Source organism: Halichoerus grypus, chromosome 15 (genome assembly GCF_964656455.1).
Source record: "Halichoerus grypus chromosome 15, mHalGry1.hap1.1, whole genome shotgun sequence".
Classification (NCBI taxonomy): domain Eukaryota; kingdom Metazoa; phylum Chordata; class Mammalia; order Carnivora; family Phocidae; genus Halichoerus; species Halichoerus grypus.
The window spans coordinates 12,940,337-12,960,207 of record NC_135726.1 but is presented as its reverse complement, the minus strand read 5'-3'; the positions used below and the strand labels follow the sequence as shown (position 1 = coordinate 12,960,207).

The 19,871-nt window shown below is 55.7% G+C and overlaps 1 protein-coding gene across 3 annotated transcripts in view; it reads left to right on the top strand.

The window, feature by feature from the left end:
* VAC14 (VAC14 component of PIKFYVE complex) overlaps positions 1–19,871 on the top strand; it is a 100,412-nt gene that overhangs the window by 28,211 nt on the left and 52,330 nt on the right. For all 3 annotated transcript variants that reach the window (XM_078062994.1, XM_036088092.2, XM_036088091.2), the window contains exons 11-12: positions 2,947–3,091; positions 3,362–3,427. In XM_078062994.1, coding sequence (XP_077919120.1) covers positions 2,947–3,091; positions 3,362–3,427 — 211 coding nt within the window. The remainder of the gene's footprint in view (positions 1–2,946; positions 3,092–3,361; positions 3,428–19,871) is intronic.

The following is a 19,871-nucleotide window of genomic DNA, read 5'->3' as shown; positions in this document are numbered from 1 at the left end:
ATTTGAAGGTGCCCATGTCTGGGGAGTTCTGTTGTGGGGAAGTCGTGTTAGCGCACAGAATACTGCCAGCTCTCACGCACCGCGCCATGAAATCCTTCGCTGTTTGGCCCTGACACAGTGCCACCTGAGGGAGATGCCACCACGGGCTGGCCTTTGCTTTGTCCCTCAGAGGAGACACTGAGCTGGCCAAAAGTGAAGCAAGAGACCACACTGAAGCAAGGAGCCCAGCTGCCCCAGGGACCATCTAGCATCTTGGAGCCCTATTTGGGCCGCTCAGATTTGGAGTGCCCCCCACATGGATCGGCACCAGGCTTTCCCGGTATCCTTCCTCACCCCACGTAGAGACTTTGTCTACCATGCTGATAAGAAAATACGGTGAAAGGCAAACGTGATGACCTCTTTCTACCTCCAGTACATGGGGCTGCCAGGTCTGACCTGGCCAGGCAGTGGCCAGTCCCCAGAGGGGCTGCCATCTTGCTGCCTCTGCCAGGGGCCAGTTGGAAGTGGACTCTCCTGAGCCTGGCCCACTGGGAGGCAGTGGCATGTGGTGGACGAGGCCACTCTAGACTCCGACTGCTCACACTCAAATTGCTGGTGCTACCACTGCTGACTGGGTAACCTCGGGGCCTGATTTGCAGGGTGGAGTTGGGGAAGCTGGGCTTGGCGCTGCCGTCCTCCTCACCAGTAGCTTAGGACACAGCCGTTGCTGGCCAGTGCAGTTCTGACTCCCCTGGGGGAGTGAAAACAAGGCCTGGCTCCCAAGGGCACCATTTCAGCTAAGAAAGTGGTGGTGGCCTGCCAGGCACAGGGTCCTCCTGGCACCCTGGGCCCCATGTGGCAGCTGGAATGCCCTGCAGCTCCTGCTGAGGAAAGGGACTCACTGTGGACTGGGGGCTCACAGGTTAGGAAAGAAGAGGCAGGGCCAGGACGGCTTCTGCTCCCTCCTCACAGCGTCCTGAGCTCCTCCTTTGTTAAGGCCTTGGGCTGCGGGTAGGTTTCTGGAACTTTTCCAGCTTCTCAAGGAGAAGAGCTATAACAGCATGCTGGAAGGAGCCAGGTAGGAGGCCAGCAGGATGGGAAAAAGAAGGACTTAGAGATGAGACAGTAAGTCCTGGTCATCGGCAGGAGCAGAGGGAGCATCTAGGAAGTTGTCAGAGAGGGAAGGGAATGCTCTGGAAGCTGTAGGGTAGCTCGTTAGCCGGGCACTGTCGCGCCGTGTTGTCTGTGGCGGTAGCCGCTGTTGTGGGGCTACTGGGCACGTGCCGTGTGGCCGGTCTGAACGGACGTGTGCTGTCGGGGTGAGGCGTGCGCGGGGTTTCGAAGACTTAGGACACAGAAGAGAATATGAAGTACCCTATGAGTGACGTGTATGTTGATTATTGTATTGATCGTATGTTGAAATGCTATTGTTTGGGTATGTTAGAGTCATTAAAGATATATCATTAAAATTTTACCTGTTTCTTGTTACTTGTTAGTACAAAACTTGAAAATGTGAAATTCCACAGGTGGCTCATGTTGTATTTCTACTAGATAGTGAGTGTGGGAGAGGAATTGCTGAAGAGATTGGCTGGGAGCTTGCATTTGCCACCCTGGACTTGTCTGTGCCTTAGTTTCCCCATCTGTCTTAGGCTCCCAAAGAATCTAGACGTTTGGATATTCTCAGAAGACCCCAGAACTTCCAGCCACATGACTCCTGGGGAAATCTCAGGGGCCGCCCCGGCCAGAGGCTCAGCACGCCCAGCCCCTCCGGCTACCAGAGGACGGGAGTGCCCACTCTCACCCCTGAAATGAGCGCTATGGGGAATCATCAAACCGTAGTGAATAGCAGTTCCACTGAGCAGTTACAGAGCTGAGAGCGGGGCCCTTTAGGAATTCACATCAAATGAGCTTCAGAGAGGCTGCGGGCGAGTTAGGGAAGCACAGGCATCGAGTTCCTGCTGCAAATGAATAATTGAGCAGCCTAGAAATACCACGCGAGACCATTGTGTCCCGGCAGGCAGCTGAACTGCCTGGCCGGGGTCCTTAGGAACTGCAGCCCACGGGGGGCACCTGTCATGAGACCTTTGGGCGGCATGACTTGTCGCAGGAAGGGAGCCCCTCGCTAACATCCTTAGGTTCTCGGCCCGTGCTGCCCCCACCCCTGGCAACTCCAGCCTCTGCCTGGGAGCCGTGCTTCGGGCAGAGGGCTGTGGCAGCCAGTCTCCTCCGGGCTGCTGGGCAGGGCCTCTCTCTGCCCGGACGCCGGCGAGCCTTTGGGCCCGGGAGCCTGTGCCCCGCTGGAGCGAAGCGCAGTCCGAACAGGCTCTGTCTCTCAGAGGCAGAGGCTGTATTGCTCCTTCCCCGACTCAGACGAAAGCGTTACAGCTTCACAGGCAACTCTCAAGGCTTCTCAGCCAAGCCAAACCGTGTGCCAAATGGCCTGGAGTATGGCAAGCTCTAAAGCCACGAGCCCTCTCCTTACTCGAGGAGAGTTCTTCGTTTGCCCGGTGAAAAAACCTGTTGGCTCTTCAGGGCTATTTTCAGGGCTTTGCCCTGGACTCGTCGGAGGTGGTGGTTTTGTTTTATCAACAAAGGGTCTGGAGATGCTGAACAGCCTTCCAGCCCCGAGGTCTGCTGGGCCCCAGCTCGGTGACATCAGAGAGGTTTTCTCCTGCCCAGGCCAGGCTAGTGCTGGGGAGGCGGGCAGGCACGCAGCAGACTGGCCCTCTTCCCCCACCTGTGGTTGTCACAGCTCTGGCCTTGGAAAGAAAGGAGGAAGGTCAAGGCGGTGAAGCCAGCCCTCCGGGAGCCATGCCAGGCTGGGTACCACCTGCCCGCCCCCGACGGCCGCGCCCAGGAGAGGGAGGCGGAGCGTGGTTCTGAGTGCGGAACCGGGGTGGCGCTGCGGCCAGGGCGGAGGGGCGCCCGTGGCTTCAACACCTGTCTCCTCCATGATCTTGCCCACAGCACCGAGAGGGCCCCGGTCACACTCCACCTCGATGGCATTGTGCAGGTCCTAAACTGCCACCTCAGTGACATGGCCATCGGGATGATGACCAGGATCGCCGTCCTGAAGTGGCTGTACCACCTCTATATCAAGACTCCCCGGAAGGTGAGTCCCTGGGCCCGTCAGCCCCGGAGGCCCTTCCAAGCTGGGAGCTGCTTTGGGGTACACCTTGGTTTTCGGGGGCCGCCTCGTGCTTGGTAGGATTCTGGTCAGTGCAGTTCCAGAAAGCCCCTGTCAGGCAGAGGAGTGACAGATGCTGGAGGGGCCGTGGGAGGGCGTGGGGTGGTCCGTGCAGTGCAGTAAGACCCCATCCATGCCGAATCCACTGGTGGGGGCGGTGATGCTCACGGGTGCCCCGGCTTCTCTGCTCTCCAGATGTTCCGGCATACCGACAGCCTCTTCCCCATCCTGCTGCAGACGCTATCGGATGAATCCGACGAGGTAGGTCACGTGTGCCCCTTTCCTTCTGTGCAGGGCTGCCCAGCCTCCCCTTTTGAGTGGCTAATGGGACCTGGTAGATGAGAAGTGCTCGTTTTGTTGTTGTTCTCTTAAATCAGCATCCAAAAAATTGCTCTCTTCCTACCTGGTAAATGTGCATCGCTTCCGGGGAAAGCAGGGTTTAATGCTCTTGGCTTTGGGAACAAGGACTTCCTCCGCCGGCCCTTCTGAAGAGCACTGGGTCAATGCATCAGCAAGAACACCAGCCTTGGGGGGTGGGGGGGACCTGGCTCGACCGTAGAAGGCAGGGGGTGTGGTGGTGGGCAGCTCGGCTGTGGGTTGGGCACCCAAAGGCAAGGTCTGGCCCCACTTAGCTTCCTGGCCATGAGTAAGTCACTTCACAACTCTGCACATCCGGTTCCTTCTCTTCTCAGTGGGGCAGTGGCAGCACATGGCTGTGAGGGTGAACTGACCCTCGGAAAATGCTGAGTGCCCGGCCGCACGGCACTGGCCCCTCTGGAGCTTTCGTTCTGTTCATTTCACCCAGACTCCATTCTGCCCTCTGGTTTGAAATTGTCCCTTTAAGCTTTGCTGTGTTGGGGTCAAGAGCAGAAGAGAGAGGCTAGCCCAGAGAAGGGGAAGGAGAGCTGGGCCCTGCATCCTTCAGCCCCCTTGGGGAGGCCCCACCTGTCCCCACCCATCCTCGGCAGTGGTCCATTCTGTGCAGTTAGGCTAAGGTGGTTCTTTTTCAGGACTCCCCAGCCTCCCGGCCGAGGGGCAGGATTTGCAGCTGGGTGTTGCCATCAGCCAGGGTAGCATCCCTTCTCTGAACCCATCCTAGCTCCAGGCTGCCTGTCAGACGCTGGCGGGCTGTGCCTCAACTGGTCCCTCTCCTTCCGTCTTCTGGGCAGCTGTGGGCTCCAGGCAGAGCTGTGTGTGCCCCCTGAGGCAGTGGGCACATGAATCCACAGATCCCCCACACTGCCCATTGGGAACATGGGAGTGGACAAGAGCTGCGGGGGTTGGGGAGAGGGGAGAGGGACACTGCTCACAACCTTCTGTGCGTGAGGTGCCTGAGGCTGGTACCAGGCTGTGTGGGGCCCAGGGTAGTTTTCTGCAGCCTGACTTTGCTTTCTTAAACCTGAGCTGAAAAGAGATGCAGACGGCAGGTGTCTGCCTCTCCGTCCTCTGAGGTACTCTGCATTTCCAGAAAAATCCAAAACAGATGGTCTGGGCATCTGCCCTTGACCCCTCCTGCCTGCCCCACTCACGTGCACACGCACACACACGCACACACACACACACACGGCCTCTCTCTCCCTTCCCCTCAGCACCCCACTGCAGTGTGGGGCCCAGGAGGACACAGCCCGGTTCTGCCTGAGTTAGGGATGACTCACTGTACTCACAGCCCTCATTTCAGGACAGAAAGGGAAAGCAGAACTTTGCTAGGACTTCACTGGAAGCAGCTGAGTTTTCAATCCTTTAAATTGAGTTGTTTAATCCCATGCAGCTCTCTTTGCTCGTGATGGGTTTCTGTGTGCGTGTGCATTTACAGGGAGCAGGAGGAGACGCAGTCCATTAAACAGCTCTGTTCGGGTTGCGGCTGTGGAAACGCGATTTGCTGAAGTGCCAAATGTTCTCAGAGCTTTGGGCATATCTTGCGGGCCCCTGCCGGGAAAGGATTGCACCTGCTCTTGGGGCTCAAGGGGGGCTGTTGCCGTAACAAGAGCAGAGAGTCCCTGCTTTCCCATCTCTCCAGGGAGGGAGTTGGGGACCATGATAATCAGTAATGAGTCCTGATTCTGCCCTATCCTGGTTCTTCACCACATCACATTCCTAAGTGTCCCCTGCCCAGTCTCTTTGGCAACCTTGAGGGCATACTGTGTACTTGGCAATGGAAATACAGCCATGAACAACACAAAGTCCCCCTTCTCCTGGAGCTTCCTTTCTGGGATATCTAGAAATCACTCTCTCGTGGGTTTTCCTAGTTTTTCCAAACACAGCCCTGATCTGAGTCAGAGCTCCCTGAGGTTTAAGACCCTGAAAGCCCATTCAGTCAGATCAGGTCACAGCCAGACTGGTGGGGAGAATTTAGCCACAATGTTACATCCGGCCAAGGGGCCTCAAGGTGCAGGTTATCCCACTGTTTCGGGTGATTCTTTTTTTTTTTTTTTAAAGATTTTATTTATTTAATTGACAGAGAGAGAGAGAGAGACAGCATGAGAGGGAACACAAGCAGGGCGAGTGGGAGAGGAAGAAGCAGGCTTCTGGCTGAGCAGGGAGCCCGATGCGGGGCTCAATCCTAGAGCCCCGGGATCAGGTGATTCTTAACAATAGCTTGTATGAAGTCGTTCCTGTGCCAGGAACTATGCTGGACCCTTGATTCGTGGTATCTGGGGAACCCTGGACAATTCTGTGGGGAAGTACTGTCGCTCTTTCTGTTTTACAGTTCAGAAGACTCAGACTGAGGGAGGTAAAGTACCCCCCAACAGCTAGGAAGTGTGAGGCCAAACTCAAAACCAGATCTGTTTGACTCCAAAGCTCATCCTCTTATTCACTTAACCATCATGCCTGTGTTCCACCAAGTGTTTGTCCCAGCTACCCACATCAGAACCACATGGGAGGGGGGGAGCTGGTGTTTATAGTTGTATCATCATCCCCATTTCTGGCCGCCTTCTCCTGTTCCACAGGTTCTTAAGAACAGTTCTCCATATGGTGAGCTGTGGAGAGCTGTGTATATCCTGCAAAAGCTTCAGCCCCCAGACCCTTTGTCCATTTTCTTATTGATTTGTAGAAGCTCTTTGTATATTGGGGACATTATGTTTGTCATTGGTGTTGCAAATATTTCTCTCTCCCAGTATGATAAACTCACATGCTTCTCACGCTTGGTGAGAGCCACTGGCCTCAGGGAACAGAGTGTGCCCAGGTGTTAATGATGCAAGAGCTGGGGGCAGGGAGGGGCAGAGCCTCAGAGACACCACCATGTTCCATAGTCCCATTGGCACTTGGCCTTGCTGGGGTGTCTTGCCTGCTATTGTCGCTCAGTTCTACTCCAGCGATACTTGGTAGTCCCGCCCTTCTGGCACTCTCGGTTGGTTCTGTTTTTCCATCATTCAGGATAAGTAGCTGTTGCCTCAGTGTCTCCTGCTCCTTGCACACTTTATATGAAAATCCCTTTTGTCAGAAAGAATTTGCAGGTGTCAAATTAAAATTCTTGGCACCAGAGAAAAAACCCTCCCATTAGCTAGAGATCCAATTACATGTTTTTAAGTGAAAATGCAACCCTGATTTCAGTAGCATGGAATGTAAGGTGCATGCTCAGAGCTTCCTGCTGGACCCTGGTAGGGAGGTGGGCCTGCTTCTTCCCCTGCCCGGAAGATGCCAGTTGTCGGCTACCTCTTAAGCCTGCAGCTGCCTGAGTGAGCTCCGCCCATGAGCACCAGAGGACGGCTCCTCTCAATGTCCTTGAAGGTGTGGCTGGTCCACGAGGGGCCTTGGGACCACCCTGACACCTCACCCCCAAGCACCACTGCCTCCCAGCCTGCACTCAGAATCCTCGGGGTGTAAAGGTGGGTGTGCGTTGTTATACATCTGTCCAAACGCATAGAACATACAGCACCAGGAGTGAGCCCTAAAGTAAACTGTGGACCTTGGGTGACAATGATGTGTCAGTGCAGGTTCACTGATTTTAACAAACGTGCCGCTGTGGTGGGGAACGTCGTTAAAGGGGAAGCTCTGCGGGGGTGAGGGCAGGGGTATGTGGGAAATCTCTGCACGTTCTGCTCAATATTACTGTGGACCTAAAACTTCTCTAAAAAATAAAGTCCACTTAAAACAGTGCAGAAGTTTAAAAAAGAAATCTCAGTCTCAGAAGAGAGCTAGAAGGATGCCTGGTGCACCTGAGAGGTGAGAGGATGTAGCGCGCACCCCTCCCCCACCAGACAACTGGCCACCAGACCTGAGCTTGCCTTGCAGCTCTCACCCTCTCCGCCAGGGACCTTGGGCAAGGAGGCTGACCTCTCTGGCCTATGAAATGGGGCTCGTGATGTCCACACTTGCCTCACAGGCCGTTGTTAAAGGAGATAGCATAGAGCTCCTGGGCCAGATTCTGGCCCGTCATAACTACCTGTCTGTCATGACAAGCGCTTCAGTGGGAAATTGGCATGTCGCTGCCTTGAACTCTCCCACCCGGACGCAGAGCTTGTCCCTGTTTCTGTAAGTCATTTTGTAAAGCTTTCAGGTCTTTTTTGTAGGTCTTACTCGTTATGAAGTTTATTTTCAGTATTTTAAATTTTGTTGTGATGTTGAGTGGCATCCCTTTTCGGTAATATTTTCTCCCAGGTGACAGTGCAGCTTGATGGCTTAAGAACACAGGCTTTGGGGTCAGGCAGTCCAAGAGTCTGGTCCTGGCGCATCACTCGGTAGTTGGTTAACCTTGATCTTGAGCAAATGAGCTGGTCTCTCTGACACCCAGTTTGCTTATCTGAAAACTGAGACTAATGGGAGAAGCACCCTCCCAGGTCTGGATTCCCCAGTGAGAATTAAAGGAGGTCACGGGTGTAGAATACACGACATGTGTGAACACACGGTAAATTCTGGCCCCTCTGATGCTGGTACTCATTTCCATCGAAATGCAAAGGTACACATGGGAATCAGGAAAATAGGCTCTGTTTTTTCCCCACATCCTTCCTGCCCCAGCTTCAGCAGCAAAAGCTGGAACAGAAGCTGGTCTCTGTCCTGTTCCCCTGTCTTAGGACCATACAGGCCCCGTGCCAATGGCCAGGTGGGCGGGCTTCTTTGGGGGCTCATTGTCCTTATCCAGCCATAGAAAAACCAAGGGGAAGGCAATGAGCAGCAGGACCAGCACCCCATTCTATACCTTCTCCCTTCCCCACCCCCCTCCCTCAGGACCCCCAGCTCAAGTCAGTGGGCTGTGTTCGCAGCATTGCAGGTGGAAGGGAGGAGCTGGGTGCCCTGGCTCCAGGGGAGAGAAGAGAAAGGGCATCATCGGCAGAGGGCCTGCCTCGGGGCCTCTGGCTGCCACAGCCGCTTGCTCAGAAGCAAGCCTCAGAGTCTGTGGAGATCCAGAAGGGCACACCCCGCTGGGGCCTCCAGAGGCACCTTGCCCAGGGTCTTCTCACCTCTTGGAGCCAAGGTGACCTTAACACTTCAGAGCAGAGGTTCTCAACCCGGGAGAAATGCCTTCTTCCCCTCCCCTAGGCTCAGAGGAACCATGAAGAGAGATTGCTGAGGGGAGTTTATGGCTCACGTGGCTGACGTACAAGCAGAAAAAAAGAATGAGCACCCCCTTTGCCAGTGAGGAAGCGTGGAGGGTAGGACTGTGAGGGCGGCAGGGGCAGCAGGGGCAGGTTCCGGGTCAGGAGCCCGTGTGGTCGGCTCAGGCGCTGTGGCGGGCTGCTGTCGCCAGTGGTGGGGGCTTCTCGTAAAGGTCCTTCGAGCACCCCGCGAGAGCTGCGACATACCCCTGGTCCAGGGTAACCGGGGTCTTCCCCGTCCTCAAGCCCGTAGCACGCCTCAAGAGCGTCCAGCCCCGCGGGGCAGGGAGCCCGGGGGCTGCTCTCACCTTTGCTGCATCCTGAGGGAAAGGGGGGCCGTCAGCTCTGTGTGGGTCAGTCTGCCAGCCCTCTGGGCCCTCAGACACGGCTGGCTTTGGGCGGGGGGGCAGGAGAGGATTTCATTTGTTCTCATGGTCCGGGTCCCAGGAGCAATGGAGAGGTTCTCCAGTCTCTCAAAGGAGACAGCTCACCGGGCTTGCCTTTCCCAAGCACTCTTGTCACTTTGGTGTGGTGGGTCGGCCGCTTTAAAGGGATTTAGTTAGTGACAACAGGGCCTCCAGCATGGGGGTCTCACCCAGGGGGAGGCCCCAGACTGAGATCATCCCCGTGGGTTCCTCTTCTTACTCAAGGTCCAGGCTGACTGGGGCTGTGCTCTTCTGCCCCCAGGGGAGTGAAATCAGCCATCTCTCAGTGTCTGCCCCAGAAATGGGGGCTTCCACTTCATTAGAGCCCCTTCGTTTGAGGGCAACTCAGAGAGCTGATGGTCTATCCAGCACCCCCGCCACTGGCTGCCTTTGGAAACCACCGCGGGTGCTGGGCTCAGACCCCCGCATCTGTGGAAGGAGGCTGGGAGCAGGAGAGGGCAGAAGGCGAAGTTTATGGGGCGGATGCCCTATTCGGAGCACATTGTTTCTATTGTGACCACTCGGCCTGGCGCTCTTGGACTGGTTTTCATTATCCCCAGTTTGATTTAAAAGGACATCCAAGTGTGAGGAAGGTAATTTGCCCAAGCTCATAACACCAGGAGCCAGAAGTTGGGTCTGTCTGGTTCCAGAACATCTAAAAGCACACAAGAGCTGACCTCGGTGCAGAGCAGGATTCCAGGCGGGGTGGAGGCACAGCTTCCTTCAGGCTGGCCCCCTCTCCCCTCTTCAGTTCTGAGTATTGAATCCTGACCTGCCCTGTTGGGCTCCCCGCCCTCCCAGGGCCCATGCCGAAGGAGGGGTGCTGGCCGCTGGGTCGGTGAGGGGGAGTGGGAAGTGGCCTGGAGAGGAACAGAAGGACAGGCCTCTGCCCTGCGCTGCCCACTCTCCGGCAAGTCCCCGCACCTCCTTGCCTCCATCAAGTGCAGTTGGCCTGGTCTGTGCTCGTCCCATCCAGCTCTGACTTTGTGTGGTCCTGACCCCACTCCGTGGAATACTAATGGGGCCTGCTCTCAGTGGACCGTCTCCCAGAAGAATGGGGTTTGCTCCTCCTCCTGAGATCCCTGCCTCAGTTTTTCTTTCACTCCACTTTTCATTGCGTCCACTCTCCAAAACAAACAAAAACAACTCCTCCACCCCCCTCCTCAGTCCCCAAGATTTCTTAACAGTCAGGTCACGCCATCAGGTCAGATACCAGCCAGAAAACCAAGGGGCAAGATGTTGGGGGGCCAAGAACTTGGCTCCTCTTGCCGAGAGTCCCCCCAACCTGGGGGAGGTGAGCTGGGTCCCGGCAGGGACAGCCCAAACAGGAAAAGGCCCTTGCCTGCCATAGCCTCCCCATGCCACCACCACCCCCCTCCCCCCGCACCCCTGGGGCCATGCTGAGGACACAGGGCACTCGTCCACACGGCTCTCTGTGGCTGACGCTGCAGCTTCCTTTGGGGGCTTCTGAAAGAGAGAGAGAGAGAGAGGAGGGAGGAACGGGCAGGGAGAAGGGCAGCAGGGACAATGCGGGGTTGCACTCAGTCCCCAGCACTCGGACCCACAGCCCAGCAGAGGCACCAGCAGTCACCGCTAGGGGTCCTGGAAGGATTTGATCTTCTGAAAGGAGTCCTGGTAGCAGGTCATTGCTGGGGAGGGGAGAGGACCGCCACGGTGATGGTTCCAGAATTGCACCCGTGAGAAAGGCCGCCAAGTGAAGGGGGACCCAAATAACCACAGCCGGCCTGGCAGCATTCTGCTCTGGGGAAGGCAGGTCTGTGTGCCCAGAGCATCTTTAACGTTTCTCTCTGTGCACTCCTTCCCCTGATATGCGGGTGAGAACCCAAAGCTGGCACAGTAACTGGTGGACATGCAGGGCAGGGGGCCTGCTGCCTGGTACCCCTGGGCTCACGAGGAAGGCAGAGGTTGGCCTGGGAAGGGTGGAATAAGGGAGAAAGCTGGCTTCCCCGGTGAAGGGCCCAGCAGCGAGGGAGGGATTCCACAAAGCGAAGCCAGTTGGGGACTGCCTTCCCCTGGGACAGGGCTGGCGGCTCTTGTAAAGCCAAGCTGCAGGGATGAGTGGCCTGCAGGGGTGAGCACACTGCCTGGCCCTGGGCCTGACTGCCTGCCCCCCGCCCATCTCCGCATGAACTCAGGAAGTGATCCGTAATCTTACCTAGAAAGGCCCAGGTCCAGTAACCCAGACATCAGCCCCACGGTGGAGCCATCCACACAAGGGCTGCTGTCAGAATCCTCTGGAGCTTTTTAAAACCCAACTGCTTCGGCCTCAACCCAGACCTCCTGAATTGTTCTCTGAGGTCGGGCCTCGTTGCCTGGGTTTCTGGTATTTTCCATTCACTTGCTGCCTGCCAGACCCTGTGCTGGACATCACCGAGCGTATATGACCTTAGCCCATCCTACAGCAACCCTTCCTGGGTCCTTCTGTTGTGTCCCCCACTTCACTGAAGCAGAAACCAAGGCTCAGAGAAGTGAAGTAACTTAGCCAAGTTACTCAGCTTAGATGCCCTGTGAAGCCTTGTCTGTCTCACACCACCCCTCCTCTTGCACATCAAACAGGTCCCTGTCTGTGTATCACAGCATCCTGCGCCCTCAGACCCTCCCAGAGCCCTTGTCACACTTTGGGGGGACAGAGGTGGATGGGGTGCCGAACACCACCACCGCCGCCCCCCGCCCCGGCCGGCCCCACCCCGCTGGGCCCCCCGGCCCTGCCACAACAGACCTGCCTCCTCAGGGCAGGGTACGCGTTAAGCAGAGACCTGGAGGAGGGGAGACAGGGAGCCCGGCGCTGCTGTCCCAGTTGCCATGCGCCAGTGCCCGGAGACAGCCGGCCCCTCGGTTCATCACCTGGTAACCGAGTGCTCACGGTGTGTGTGTGCTGTTCCCATGCTGCCTGGAGCACAGCAGGCCCTTCCCCAGCCTCTGGCTCGCTCTCAGGGACAACGTATAACGCTGAGAGATGCACCCCCAGCCCCCGGACAGGGGCCTGGCGGGAGGCCGGCATCACCAGGAGGGAGACCCGGGGGTGAGGGGGCGCCCTGGGGGGCCTTGGGAACTGGCCTCCAAGCTGTCTCACCCGGGCTGGCCTTTCTCTTCTCCTCCACCCTTCGAGGCTAGAATGGTTTAAGCAGCCAGGACCCACACTGTGCTGTCACTGTTAGTGGGACTTAGTACGCATCAAGTGCTGGCCTTTTGCATAGATGGCACAGAACTAGGCACTTAGGGAAGGATTTCAAAGTTTATTAGAAATGAAAGGAAGGGGAAGGAAGGAAAAAGAGAGGGAGAGAAAAAGAAAAGAAAGTCTTGATCCCTATGAGCATGTGTTCAAAGTCAGGCCAAAAAACGAGATATAATCCTGCTTTTTGAAGTTGTTTTTGCTTTACTAAGACCTAAAAGGTTTTTAATCAGAGTGGCTTTCTCAATGGGAAATAAAAGAGATCCAAGCCTAAGCAGTCCTTCTCTCCCGCCCCCAAATCTAAATTTCTGGCAGTGCTTTCCTTGCTTTTGCTGAAGGCACGGCCGAGGGACCCGCCCCCCAGGAGATGCTGGGCTTGGCCCGCTCTGACCCCGTTGTAGCCATGAGCTTTTCTGGAAATACCACCCCTTTCCCAGGCCTGGCCAGGGCCCGATTGCTGCCTTCTGCAGCTCAGGTTTACTCTGCATCCGGGACAGGAGCCTCAGCCCTGGTGCTGGCTGCCGCTGGCTGCCTTCCCCCAGAGCTCCATTGGTTGACTGCTCTGGGGTCTGTGGGAGATCCCGTGGCCTTCCTCGGTACCCGCAAGGGGATGCTTCCTAAGGTCAGTTCCCTGGCTGACTCCACAAGCCGCAGGAGCCATTCTGTATATGGTCAGGGACTCAAGAGGCCTGACCCGCTGGGCCTGTACCCCTTGTGAAGGAAATGGACAGGCTTCTGTGTGGCAGGAAGCAGAGGGCCCCAGGGCTCCATGGATGTCCAGCCTCGGTGCCTCCACACTTAATTTCAGCTCCACTTCCCAAGAACAAGGAGCAGCCAGACCTGACCCAGATCTCAGGCACAGCCCTGTGGCCCCATTGCTCCGGGCAGAGGCATCAGATAGCCTTGGCCGTGGCCCGTACCGGCCAGACCCTAGCCCCCAGGGCCTTCAGCCTGAATTCACCTTTCCTGCCAGCACCTAGCTGTGTCCCTTGGAAACACTCTTGCGGCTTCCTCCTGACTAGGACTGGAGAGGGCCCAGCTCGAGAATTTCCTTCTCTCACGGGGCTGGAAGGCAGAGCCATTTGACATCTGGAGCCTGATCAGCTGACCAGGGGCCGAGCCAAACTTGTGACAAAAATTTCTCAGAGATAAGTGGGTAGGGTGAAGTGGGAGGCCTCTCCATCCATCCCCTTGGCAGGAGCTATTCAGATCCATCCACATCTTCCATTTCCTGCCTGGCGCTGCCGGTCAGCAAGTATTCATTCAACATCTGCTCAGTGCTTTGCCCTGGGACTTCAGAGTCAGGAGCCTCAGTAGGAGGCCAGGACGGGCCCCCAGCCTAGGGAGTTGGCCTCGTTCAGCCCTGGGTCTCCAGCCATTCCCGGGGGGGGAGAGTGAAAGAATGGGGCCTTCCACAACAAGGGGTTTTCCAGGGCTGCTCTGTGGACAAGGTGTTGGGACAGGGAGGGCCTGGCCAACTCATAAAAAAAAAAAGGACACCAGCGCCATCCTAGAGACCCGGTCCTCGGCCTGCTGGAGTACAGTGGGGTGACAGCCTGCAGGTGCCCCGTCCAGATGGCGACTTCCCTCCCACGCTGAAATATGGCCTTTGCCGGTGTCAAGTCACCTAGAAGCAAGGGCTTGCTCAGGAACCCTTTGGCCTCCTTGACCTTGCTCCCCGAGCCACAGAGGGTAGGCCGGCCCCTCCCCCTGCCCCCCCCCCGGCCTTTCTCTCAGAGTTGCTTTGTCAGATGTTTCCCACTCCCAGTTGTCACCGACCCTTTCACTCCACTGATGGCCCGCTCAAAGCTCACCCCACTCCAGGACTGGGGACCAGCTGATGTGCCTTCCCCACCACCACTCTCCTCCATCCCCAGCCTGTTGCCATGGCAACTGCAGGCACTCCTGCCCCTGCAGAATATTGCTTTCTTGTAACCTTCTTCCTCCTCCCTCTCCCCCCACCCTTTCTCTCACACAAAAAGAAAGCACAAGTGTTTTATATTCATTTTGCAAAAAGCTGTGTAGCGCATACTAATTGGCGTGGCTTCCTCCTGCTTTCTTTGAGCCTTGCCTCATTCTCCGAGCCAGGACTACAGGCCAGTGTAGGCTTGGGCCCCGCCAGCCTGCTCCTGGGAAGGGGTCTAACTCTGGTTTCCAGGGGCCGAGCAGCAGGCCTTTCATCCAGGCCTTGAGCCAGTGCCCCACAAGCAAGGCTGCTGAGGTCGCTGTGTCCTTGTCCCAGACCTTCTTATCCACAGACCAAGGGGTCTCCAGGAGAGGTGGAGCACCCAAACCCTGGCCTGGCACAGAGATTCAAAGCCAGCTTCAGCCGGAGGGCAGAGCACGGCTCCCCCTTGGTCCGTGTTGCTTTGTCCCAGCACCCACCCCCACCTTAACATCGCCTCCCTGGACCACTCCTCACTCCCTGGGCTGAGGCAGAGTCCTGGCCCAGGCCTTTGTCAGGATTGTTGCTCCGTGGCATCTGGGATTTGCTGTCAGCTAGGAGAGAGCCAGCATCTGGACTGGACGGGCACAGGAGCCCTGGAGTGGCTCCCCACAAATCCCCCACGCTCTCTTCAAGCCATTCCTTGTCCTCCATTTTGGCAGCCCCTTCATCTCCCTGCATCTCTGCTATTCTCAGACTCCCATGTGAAAGAAGCAGGAGGGTGCTGTGTGTGTGTGTGTGTGTGCGCGTGCGCACGCGAGAAGGCCTACAAGTACACGTGGTGTTCCCCAGGGAGGGCTGTCTGTCAGATTTTTGCCAGTTCCCGGGGACCAGAGATAAATCTTTTGATACATAAGCACTAGAGGAGTGGCTGGGATCATTGAAGGAACCTGTAGACAACATTTCCGGCTTTAATTGTGCAATTGAAGTATAATTTGCATTCATTTACCATTTGGTGTTAAACTTTCCAAAACAAGAGAATTCAAAATGTGAAATACGCAGTTTTGCTGGCTACTGCTCTCCAGTGCAGGAGGAGGAGGTGGTACGAAGATGTCCACGCAGATTCTCTGTGGTAGAGAAGTGAAATCTGGAGCCCTGCACGTATGCGTTGTTGTTCCTGCCCAGTCCCTGAGCCAGGACCACTGGTCAAGCTCAGCTGTGGTACCAAAAATCTCCTAACAGAAATGTCTCCTATAACGATGCCAACCTCGCCAGGGCGAAGCTCTGTTAGCACATAGGAGGAAACAGACTCCCCGTCACCTGCAAAATCAAGTTCAAACCTCATAGATCGTGGTGACCTGCCCCTCCTTCTGACTTCTGCTTGATTTCTGGCCCTGCCCCCCTGTTAGATAACAAAACTTCAGTGGAGTAAATTTTAAAGATCACAGTGGCTTTATTCGACAATTCAGGAAACAGGCAGCAGCATCCCCATCCAGCAGTAGAAAAAAGCTGTAGGAAAGGAAAGGTTTTTAAAGGCAGAAGGGGGGCGGAGAAAGAAAATTATTTGCAAAGAATGCGTTGTTTCAGGCAAGGTCGCCTTTCTAAGAGGACCGGAAGGGGTCTTCCAGGAGGATTATCTCACTAGTGCTGACCAGGTAGTTCCGTGTTGACTGGCTACAGGTTGAAACTGCAGTTAGGTTAGGTACTAAGTCTTGGTTTGTTGTCGTGGGAGTTAGCCCAAGTGACTCCATTTTGGGCCTGCTGTCTCCTATGTAACACCCACCCCCATCCCATGCCCCACTCCAGAGCTAGATCAAAGCTTCCGTTCCTGGAATGTGCCCGTGACTCTGATTCTGTGCCCATGAAAGGCTTATGCTAGTTAAGAGAATGCTTCGCGTGCCTTCCTGTAGCCCTGGTTCCCTGGCAGACTGCTGCTCAGGTACTTCTGAAGCTTCCTGCTCCCCACAGGCCAAGTTGCACATGCACTGCATTGTAAGTGTTTGTTGACCGCCTGTCTCCCTCCCCAAGGTCACTGTCAGGAGAGGCAGGGCCATCCTGGTTAGCTTCACATCTCCAGTCAACACAGGCCCTGGCCCACAGTGGCTGCTGGGGTGCTCAGTGGCTGCTGGGGGAGAGGTTAGAGGGGTGCAGCTAACTGACTGCAAGTCAGGGTCGTCTGACCACTAAGCCCAGTGTAGCTTATCGGGCTCTGGTTTGGGGGCCAGAGCTGTGTCTGAAGTGGACTCCCTGGTCCCTTGAGCAGGTCACTTGCTGCAACGGGAGACTGACAGCAAATGAGGGCATTAATTCTAGCTGGAAGTGAGGAGGGCTTCCTCCTCCGGTCTCCCGGTCCCCTGCAGCCTGGCCCCGGGGGCCACTCTGAGGGTGGGGGCATCTCACGGATCAGGCCTCTCAGGTGCTGGTGGTTCTTCGCGAGCATCTTTTCTATTAGGGGAATAAGTACCCGCCAGAAGCCTGGTGTGGGCCAGTGTGGCCCTCGTGGGCGGGCAGGGGGGGAAGTAGCTGAGTGCTAGCCTGGCCCCAGCTGTCCTGCACTTTCCTCACCTGCCACGTTTGACCACCAGGATTTGCTGCGGAGAGGACAAGAGGACGTGGGCCTCGGCCCACCTGCACAGCCAGCCCTGAGAGGAGTAGCCTGCAGCTGAGGGCTGCAGCAGGGCTGGCACATGCCGGAGATGTAGGGACACAGGTAGCCTCCCTGAGTGCTCGCGGCCCTCCGGGGAATCAGAAGCAGGCGTGAGATCGTGGGGGGTCAGCGAGGCCCTGCCACCTTGGGCCATGGGCACAGCAAGAGCCAACTGCTCTACACGTACCACTGGACTGGGATTTAGGGCGCCGACTTGGGGTTTTGACTTCTCTTTTTAGATACAATTCACCAACCATAAAATTCACCCTTTTAAATATACAATTTAGGGGCGCCTGGCTGGCTCAGTTGGTGAGCATACAACTCTTGATCTTGGGGTCATGAATTTGAGCCCCATGTTGGGTGTAGAGATTACTTAAAAAAATAAAACCTTTAAAAAAAGTAAAATATACCATTTAGTGGGTTTTAGTATTTTGACAAGGTTGTGCAAACATCACTATCTAATCCCGGCACATTTTTACCACCCCAAAGAGAAACCCTGTACCAATTAGCAGTCACTCCCCATGTCTCCCTCCCCCAGCCCCTGGCGGCCACAGGCTCTGCTCTGTCTCTGTAGATTTGCCCGGTCTGAACATTTCACATAAATGGAATTATCATACAGTATGCAGCCTTTTGCATCTGGCTCCTCTTACTTAGCAAATGTTTTCAAGGTTCATCTGTTTTATAGCATGTATCAGAACTTCATTCCTTTTATTGCCAAATAATAGTCGCTGGCACGGATATGCCATATTCTATTTATCCATTTATCAGTTGATAAACATTTGGGTTTGTGATACTGTGATATAGAGTAAACAATACGTATTTGGTCTTCATCCCTCGTTCTGGCACAGAGCTCCTAAAACCCTTGGAATTTCCTGAGTGTTGAAAATAATAAAGGTGACTTTTGTTAGGTTATTGAGGTGACTTGGATGCCTAGAAGGATGGGGGGCTGGTTGCCAGGAGAACCAGCCGTGTGATGAAAGCATTGAACTTTCAACCCAACCTTCGAGGAGGAGAGAAGGGCTGGAGGTTGAATCAAAGGACAACAGCCAGTGATTTCATCAGCTAAACCTACATAATGAAGCCTCTGCAAAAACCCGAAAGGATGGGGTTTGGAGAGCTTCCGGGTTGGTGACCGTATGGAGATTTGGGGAAAGTGAGCCCCAGAGGGCACAGAAGTTCTGTGCCCCTTCGCATGTACTGTGCCCTCCGCATCTCTTATCTGGCCGTTCCTGAGTTACATCTTTTTATAATAAACCGGTGACCTGGTCAGTAAAATGTTTCTCTGAGTATAAGCAGCTCTTGCAAAGGAATCAAACCCAAGGAGGGGATCGTGGGAACCTCTGCTCTGTAGCCGGTCCTCAGAAGCACAGGTGACAGCCTTTACTTGTGATTGGCATCTGAAGCCGGGGGTTCAGGGGCGGGGGGCAGTCTTGTAGGACTGAGCCCTCAACCTGTGGGATCCGCCGCTACCCCCAGGTAGGTGGTCAGAATTGAGTTGAATTGTAGGACACCCCAGCTGCTATCAGGAAAAAAACACATCAGAATTGGCATCAGGACCTGAAGGTTGTTTCCCTTTTCTAGGCGTGGTGGACACTGATGCTGTGAACATTTTTAAGTCCTGTGTGCACACGTTTTCGGTCCTCTTGGGTGAACACTAGGGGTGGAAGTGTACCTATGGTGACTTTGTTTAACTTTTTGAGGCACAGTCGGCTTGCTTCTTGCCTCACTGTTTGAGTGAGTCATTCCCCCACCCGATTCCCAGGTCACCCTTCACTCCCTGCCCTTTAGACAGTGACTTGCTTGGACAATTGAGCGTCTTGAGTGCATGGCCCGTGCTCGGGCCACTCTCGCGCGCGGAGCGCTGCGCTGTCACCCGCCTAGCTCTCTGTTCCCCCATCCCACCCTCTCCCTCTGTGTCCACTTCTGCCACCGCTGAGATAGAGAGCTTCCTGGGGAGCAGATGGCCTGGGCCTCTCTGCTTCTGGGCTGGACCTGCCAGGCCCCCAGCTCTTGGCCTGGGCACAGGGGCAGCACTCGTTCCTGCCATCTGTCTAGGCTGCTTAGCAGCCATGATCTTCAGCCAGCATGGATCCATCCCCTACAGGCCCAGCAATCAGAATGTTCCAAATATACCCATACCTGTGCCTGGAAGGGCAGGCGAGTGTGGGTCTCCGCGCCAGGCCATGGGCAGAGGCGTGTCGGACTCACCTGCAGCCCCAGCACCCAGCCCAGGGGCTGGCACTGTGGGGGCTCAGGCGGTGCTGAGAGCCGGGGTGCAGCGAAGGAAAGGGCAGTTAGACAGGTGGGAGGTGACGTGTGTGTGTGTGTGTGTGTGTGTGTGTGTGTGTGCGCGCGCGCGCTGCGTCCAGCCTGAAGGAGGCCGGAGCATGGCAGGATAGGGAGCAAAACCACTGGCTCGTGGGACACTTGAGTGCTGAGCATGCTGTGCTGCTGGGAGAAGGCCCAGGGGCCAGGGCTGGCAGAGAGCATACCGGAAGTGACGACTGGGGCCGGGCGGGAGGACGCACTGGCGTGTCGCTTGCACTGAGACAGGAACCACTCTGAAGCTTTGAGGAGAGGGTAGTAGCTTTGTCTTTTTTTGTTGTTGTTGTTGTTTTAGATAAAATTTGCCCTTTTAATCAGTTCAGGGCGCCTGGGTGGCTCAGTTTATTAAGCATCTGCCTTCAGCTCAGGTCACGATCCCAGGGTACTGGGATCGAGTTCCGTGTCGGGCTCTGCTCAGCGGGGAGCCTGCTTCTCCCTCTGCCTGCCCCCCGCTCCTGCTCTCCCTCACTATTTTTCTCTCTCACTCTTTCTCAAATAAGTAAAATCTTTAAAATATATATATATATACATTTCAGTGGTTTTTAGTATATTTACAAGATCGTATGACCATCACTACTATCTCACTCTGGAACACTTTCACCATCCCACAGAAAGCCCTGCAGTAGCCTCATCTTGACCGTTGTCACCATATTCCAGCCAGCTGGTCTGTCCTGGTGCACACAGCCCATCCCCCCT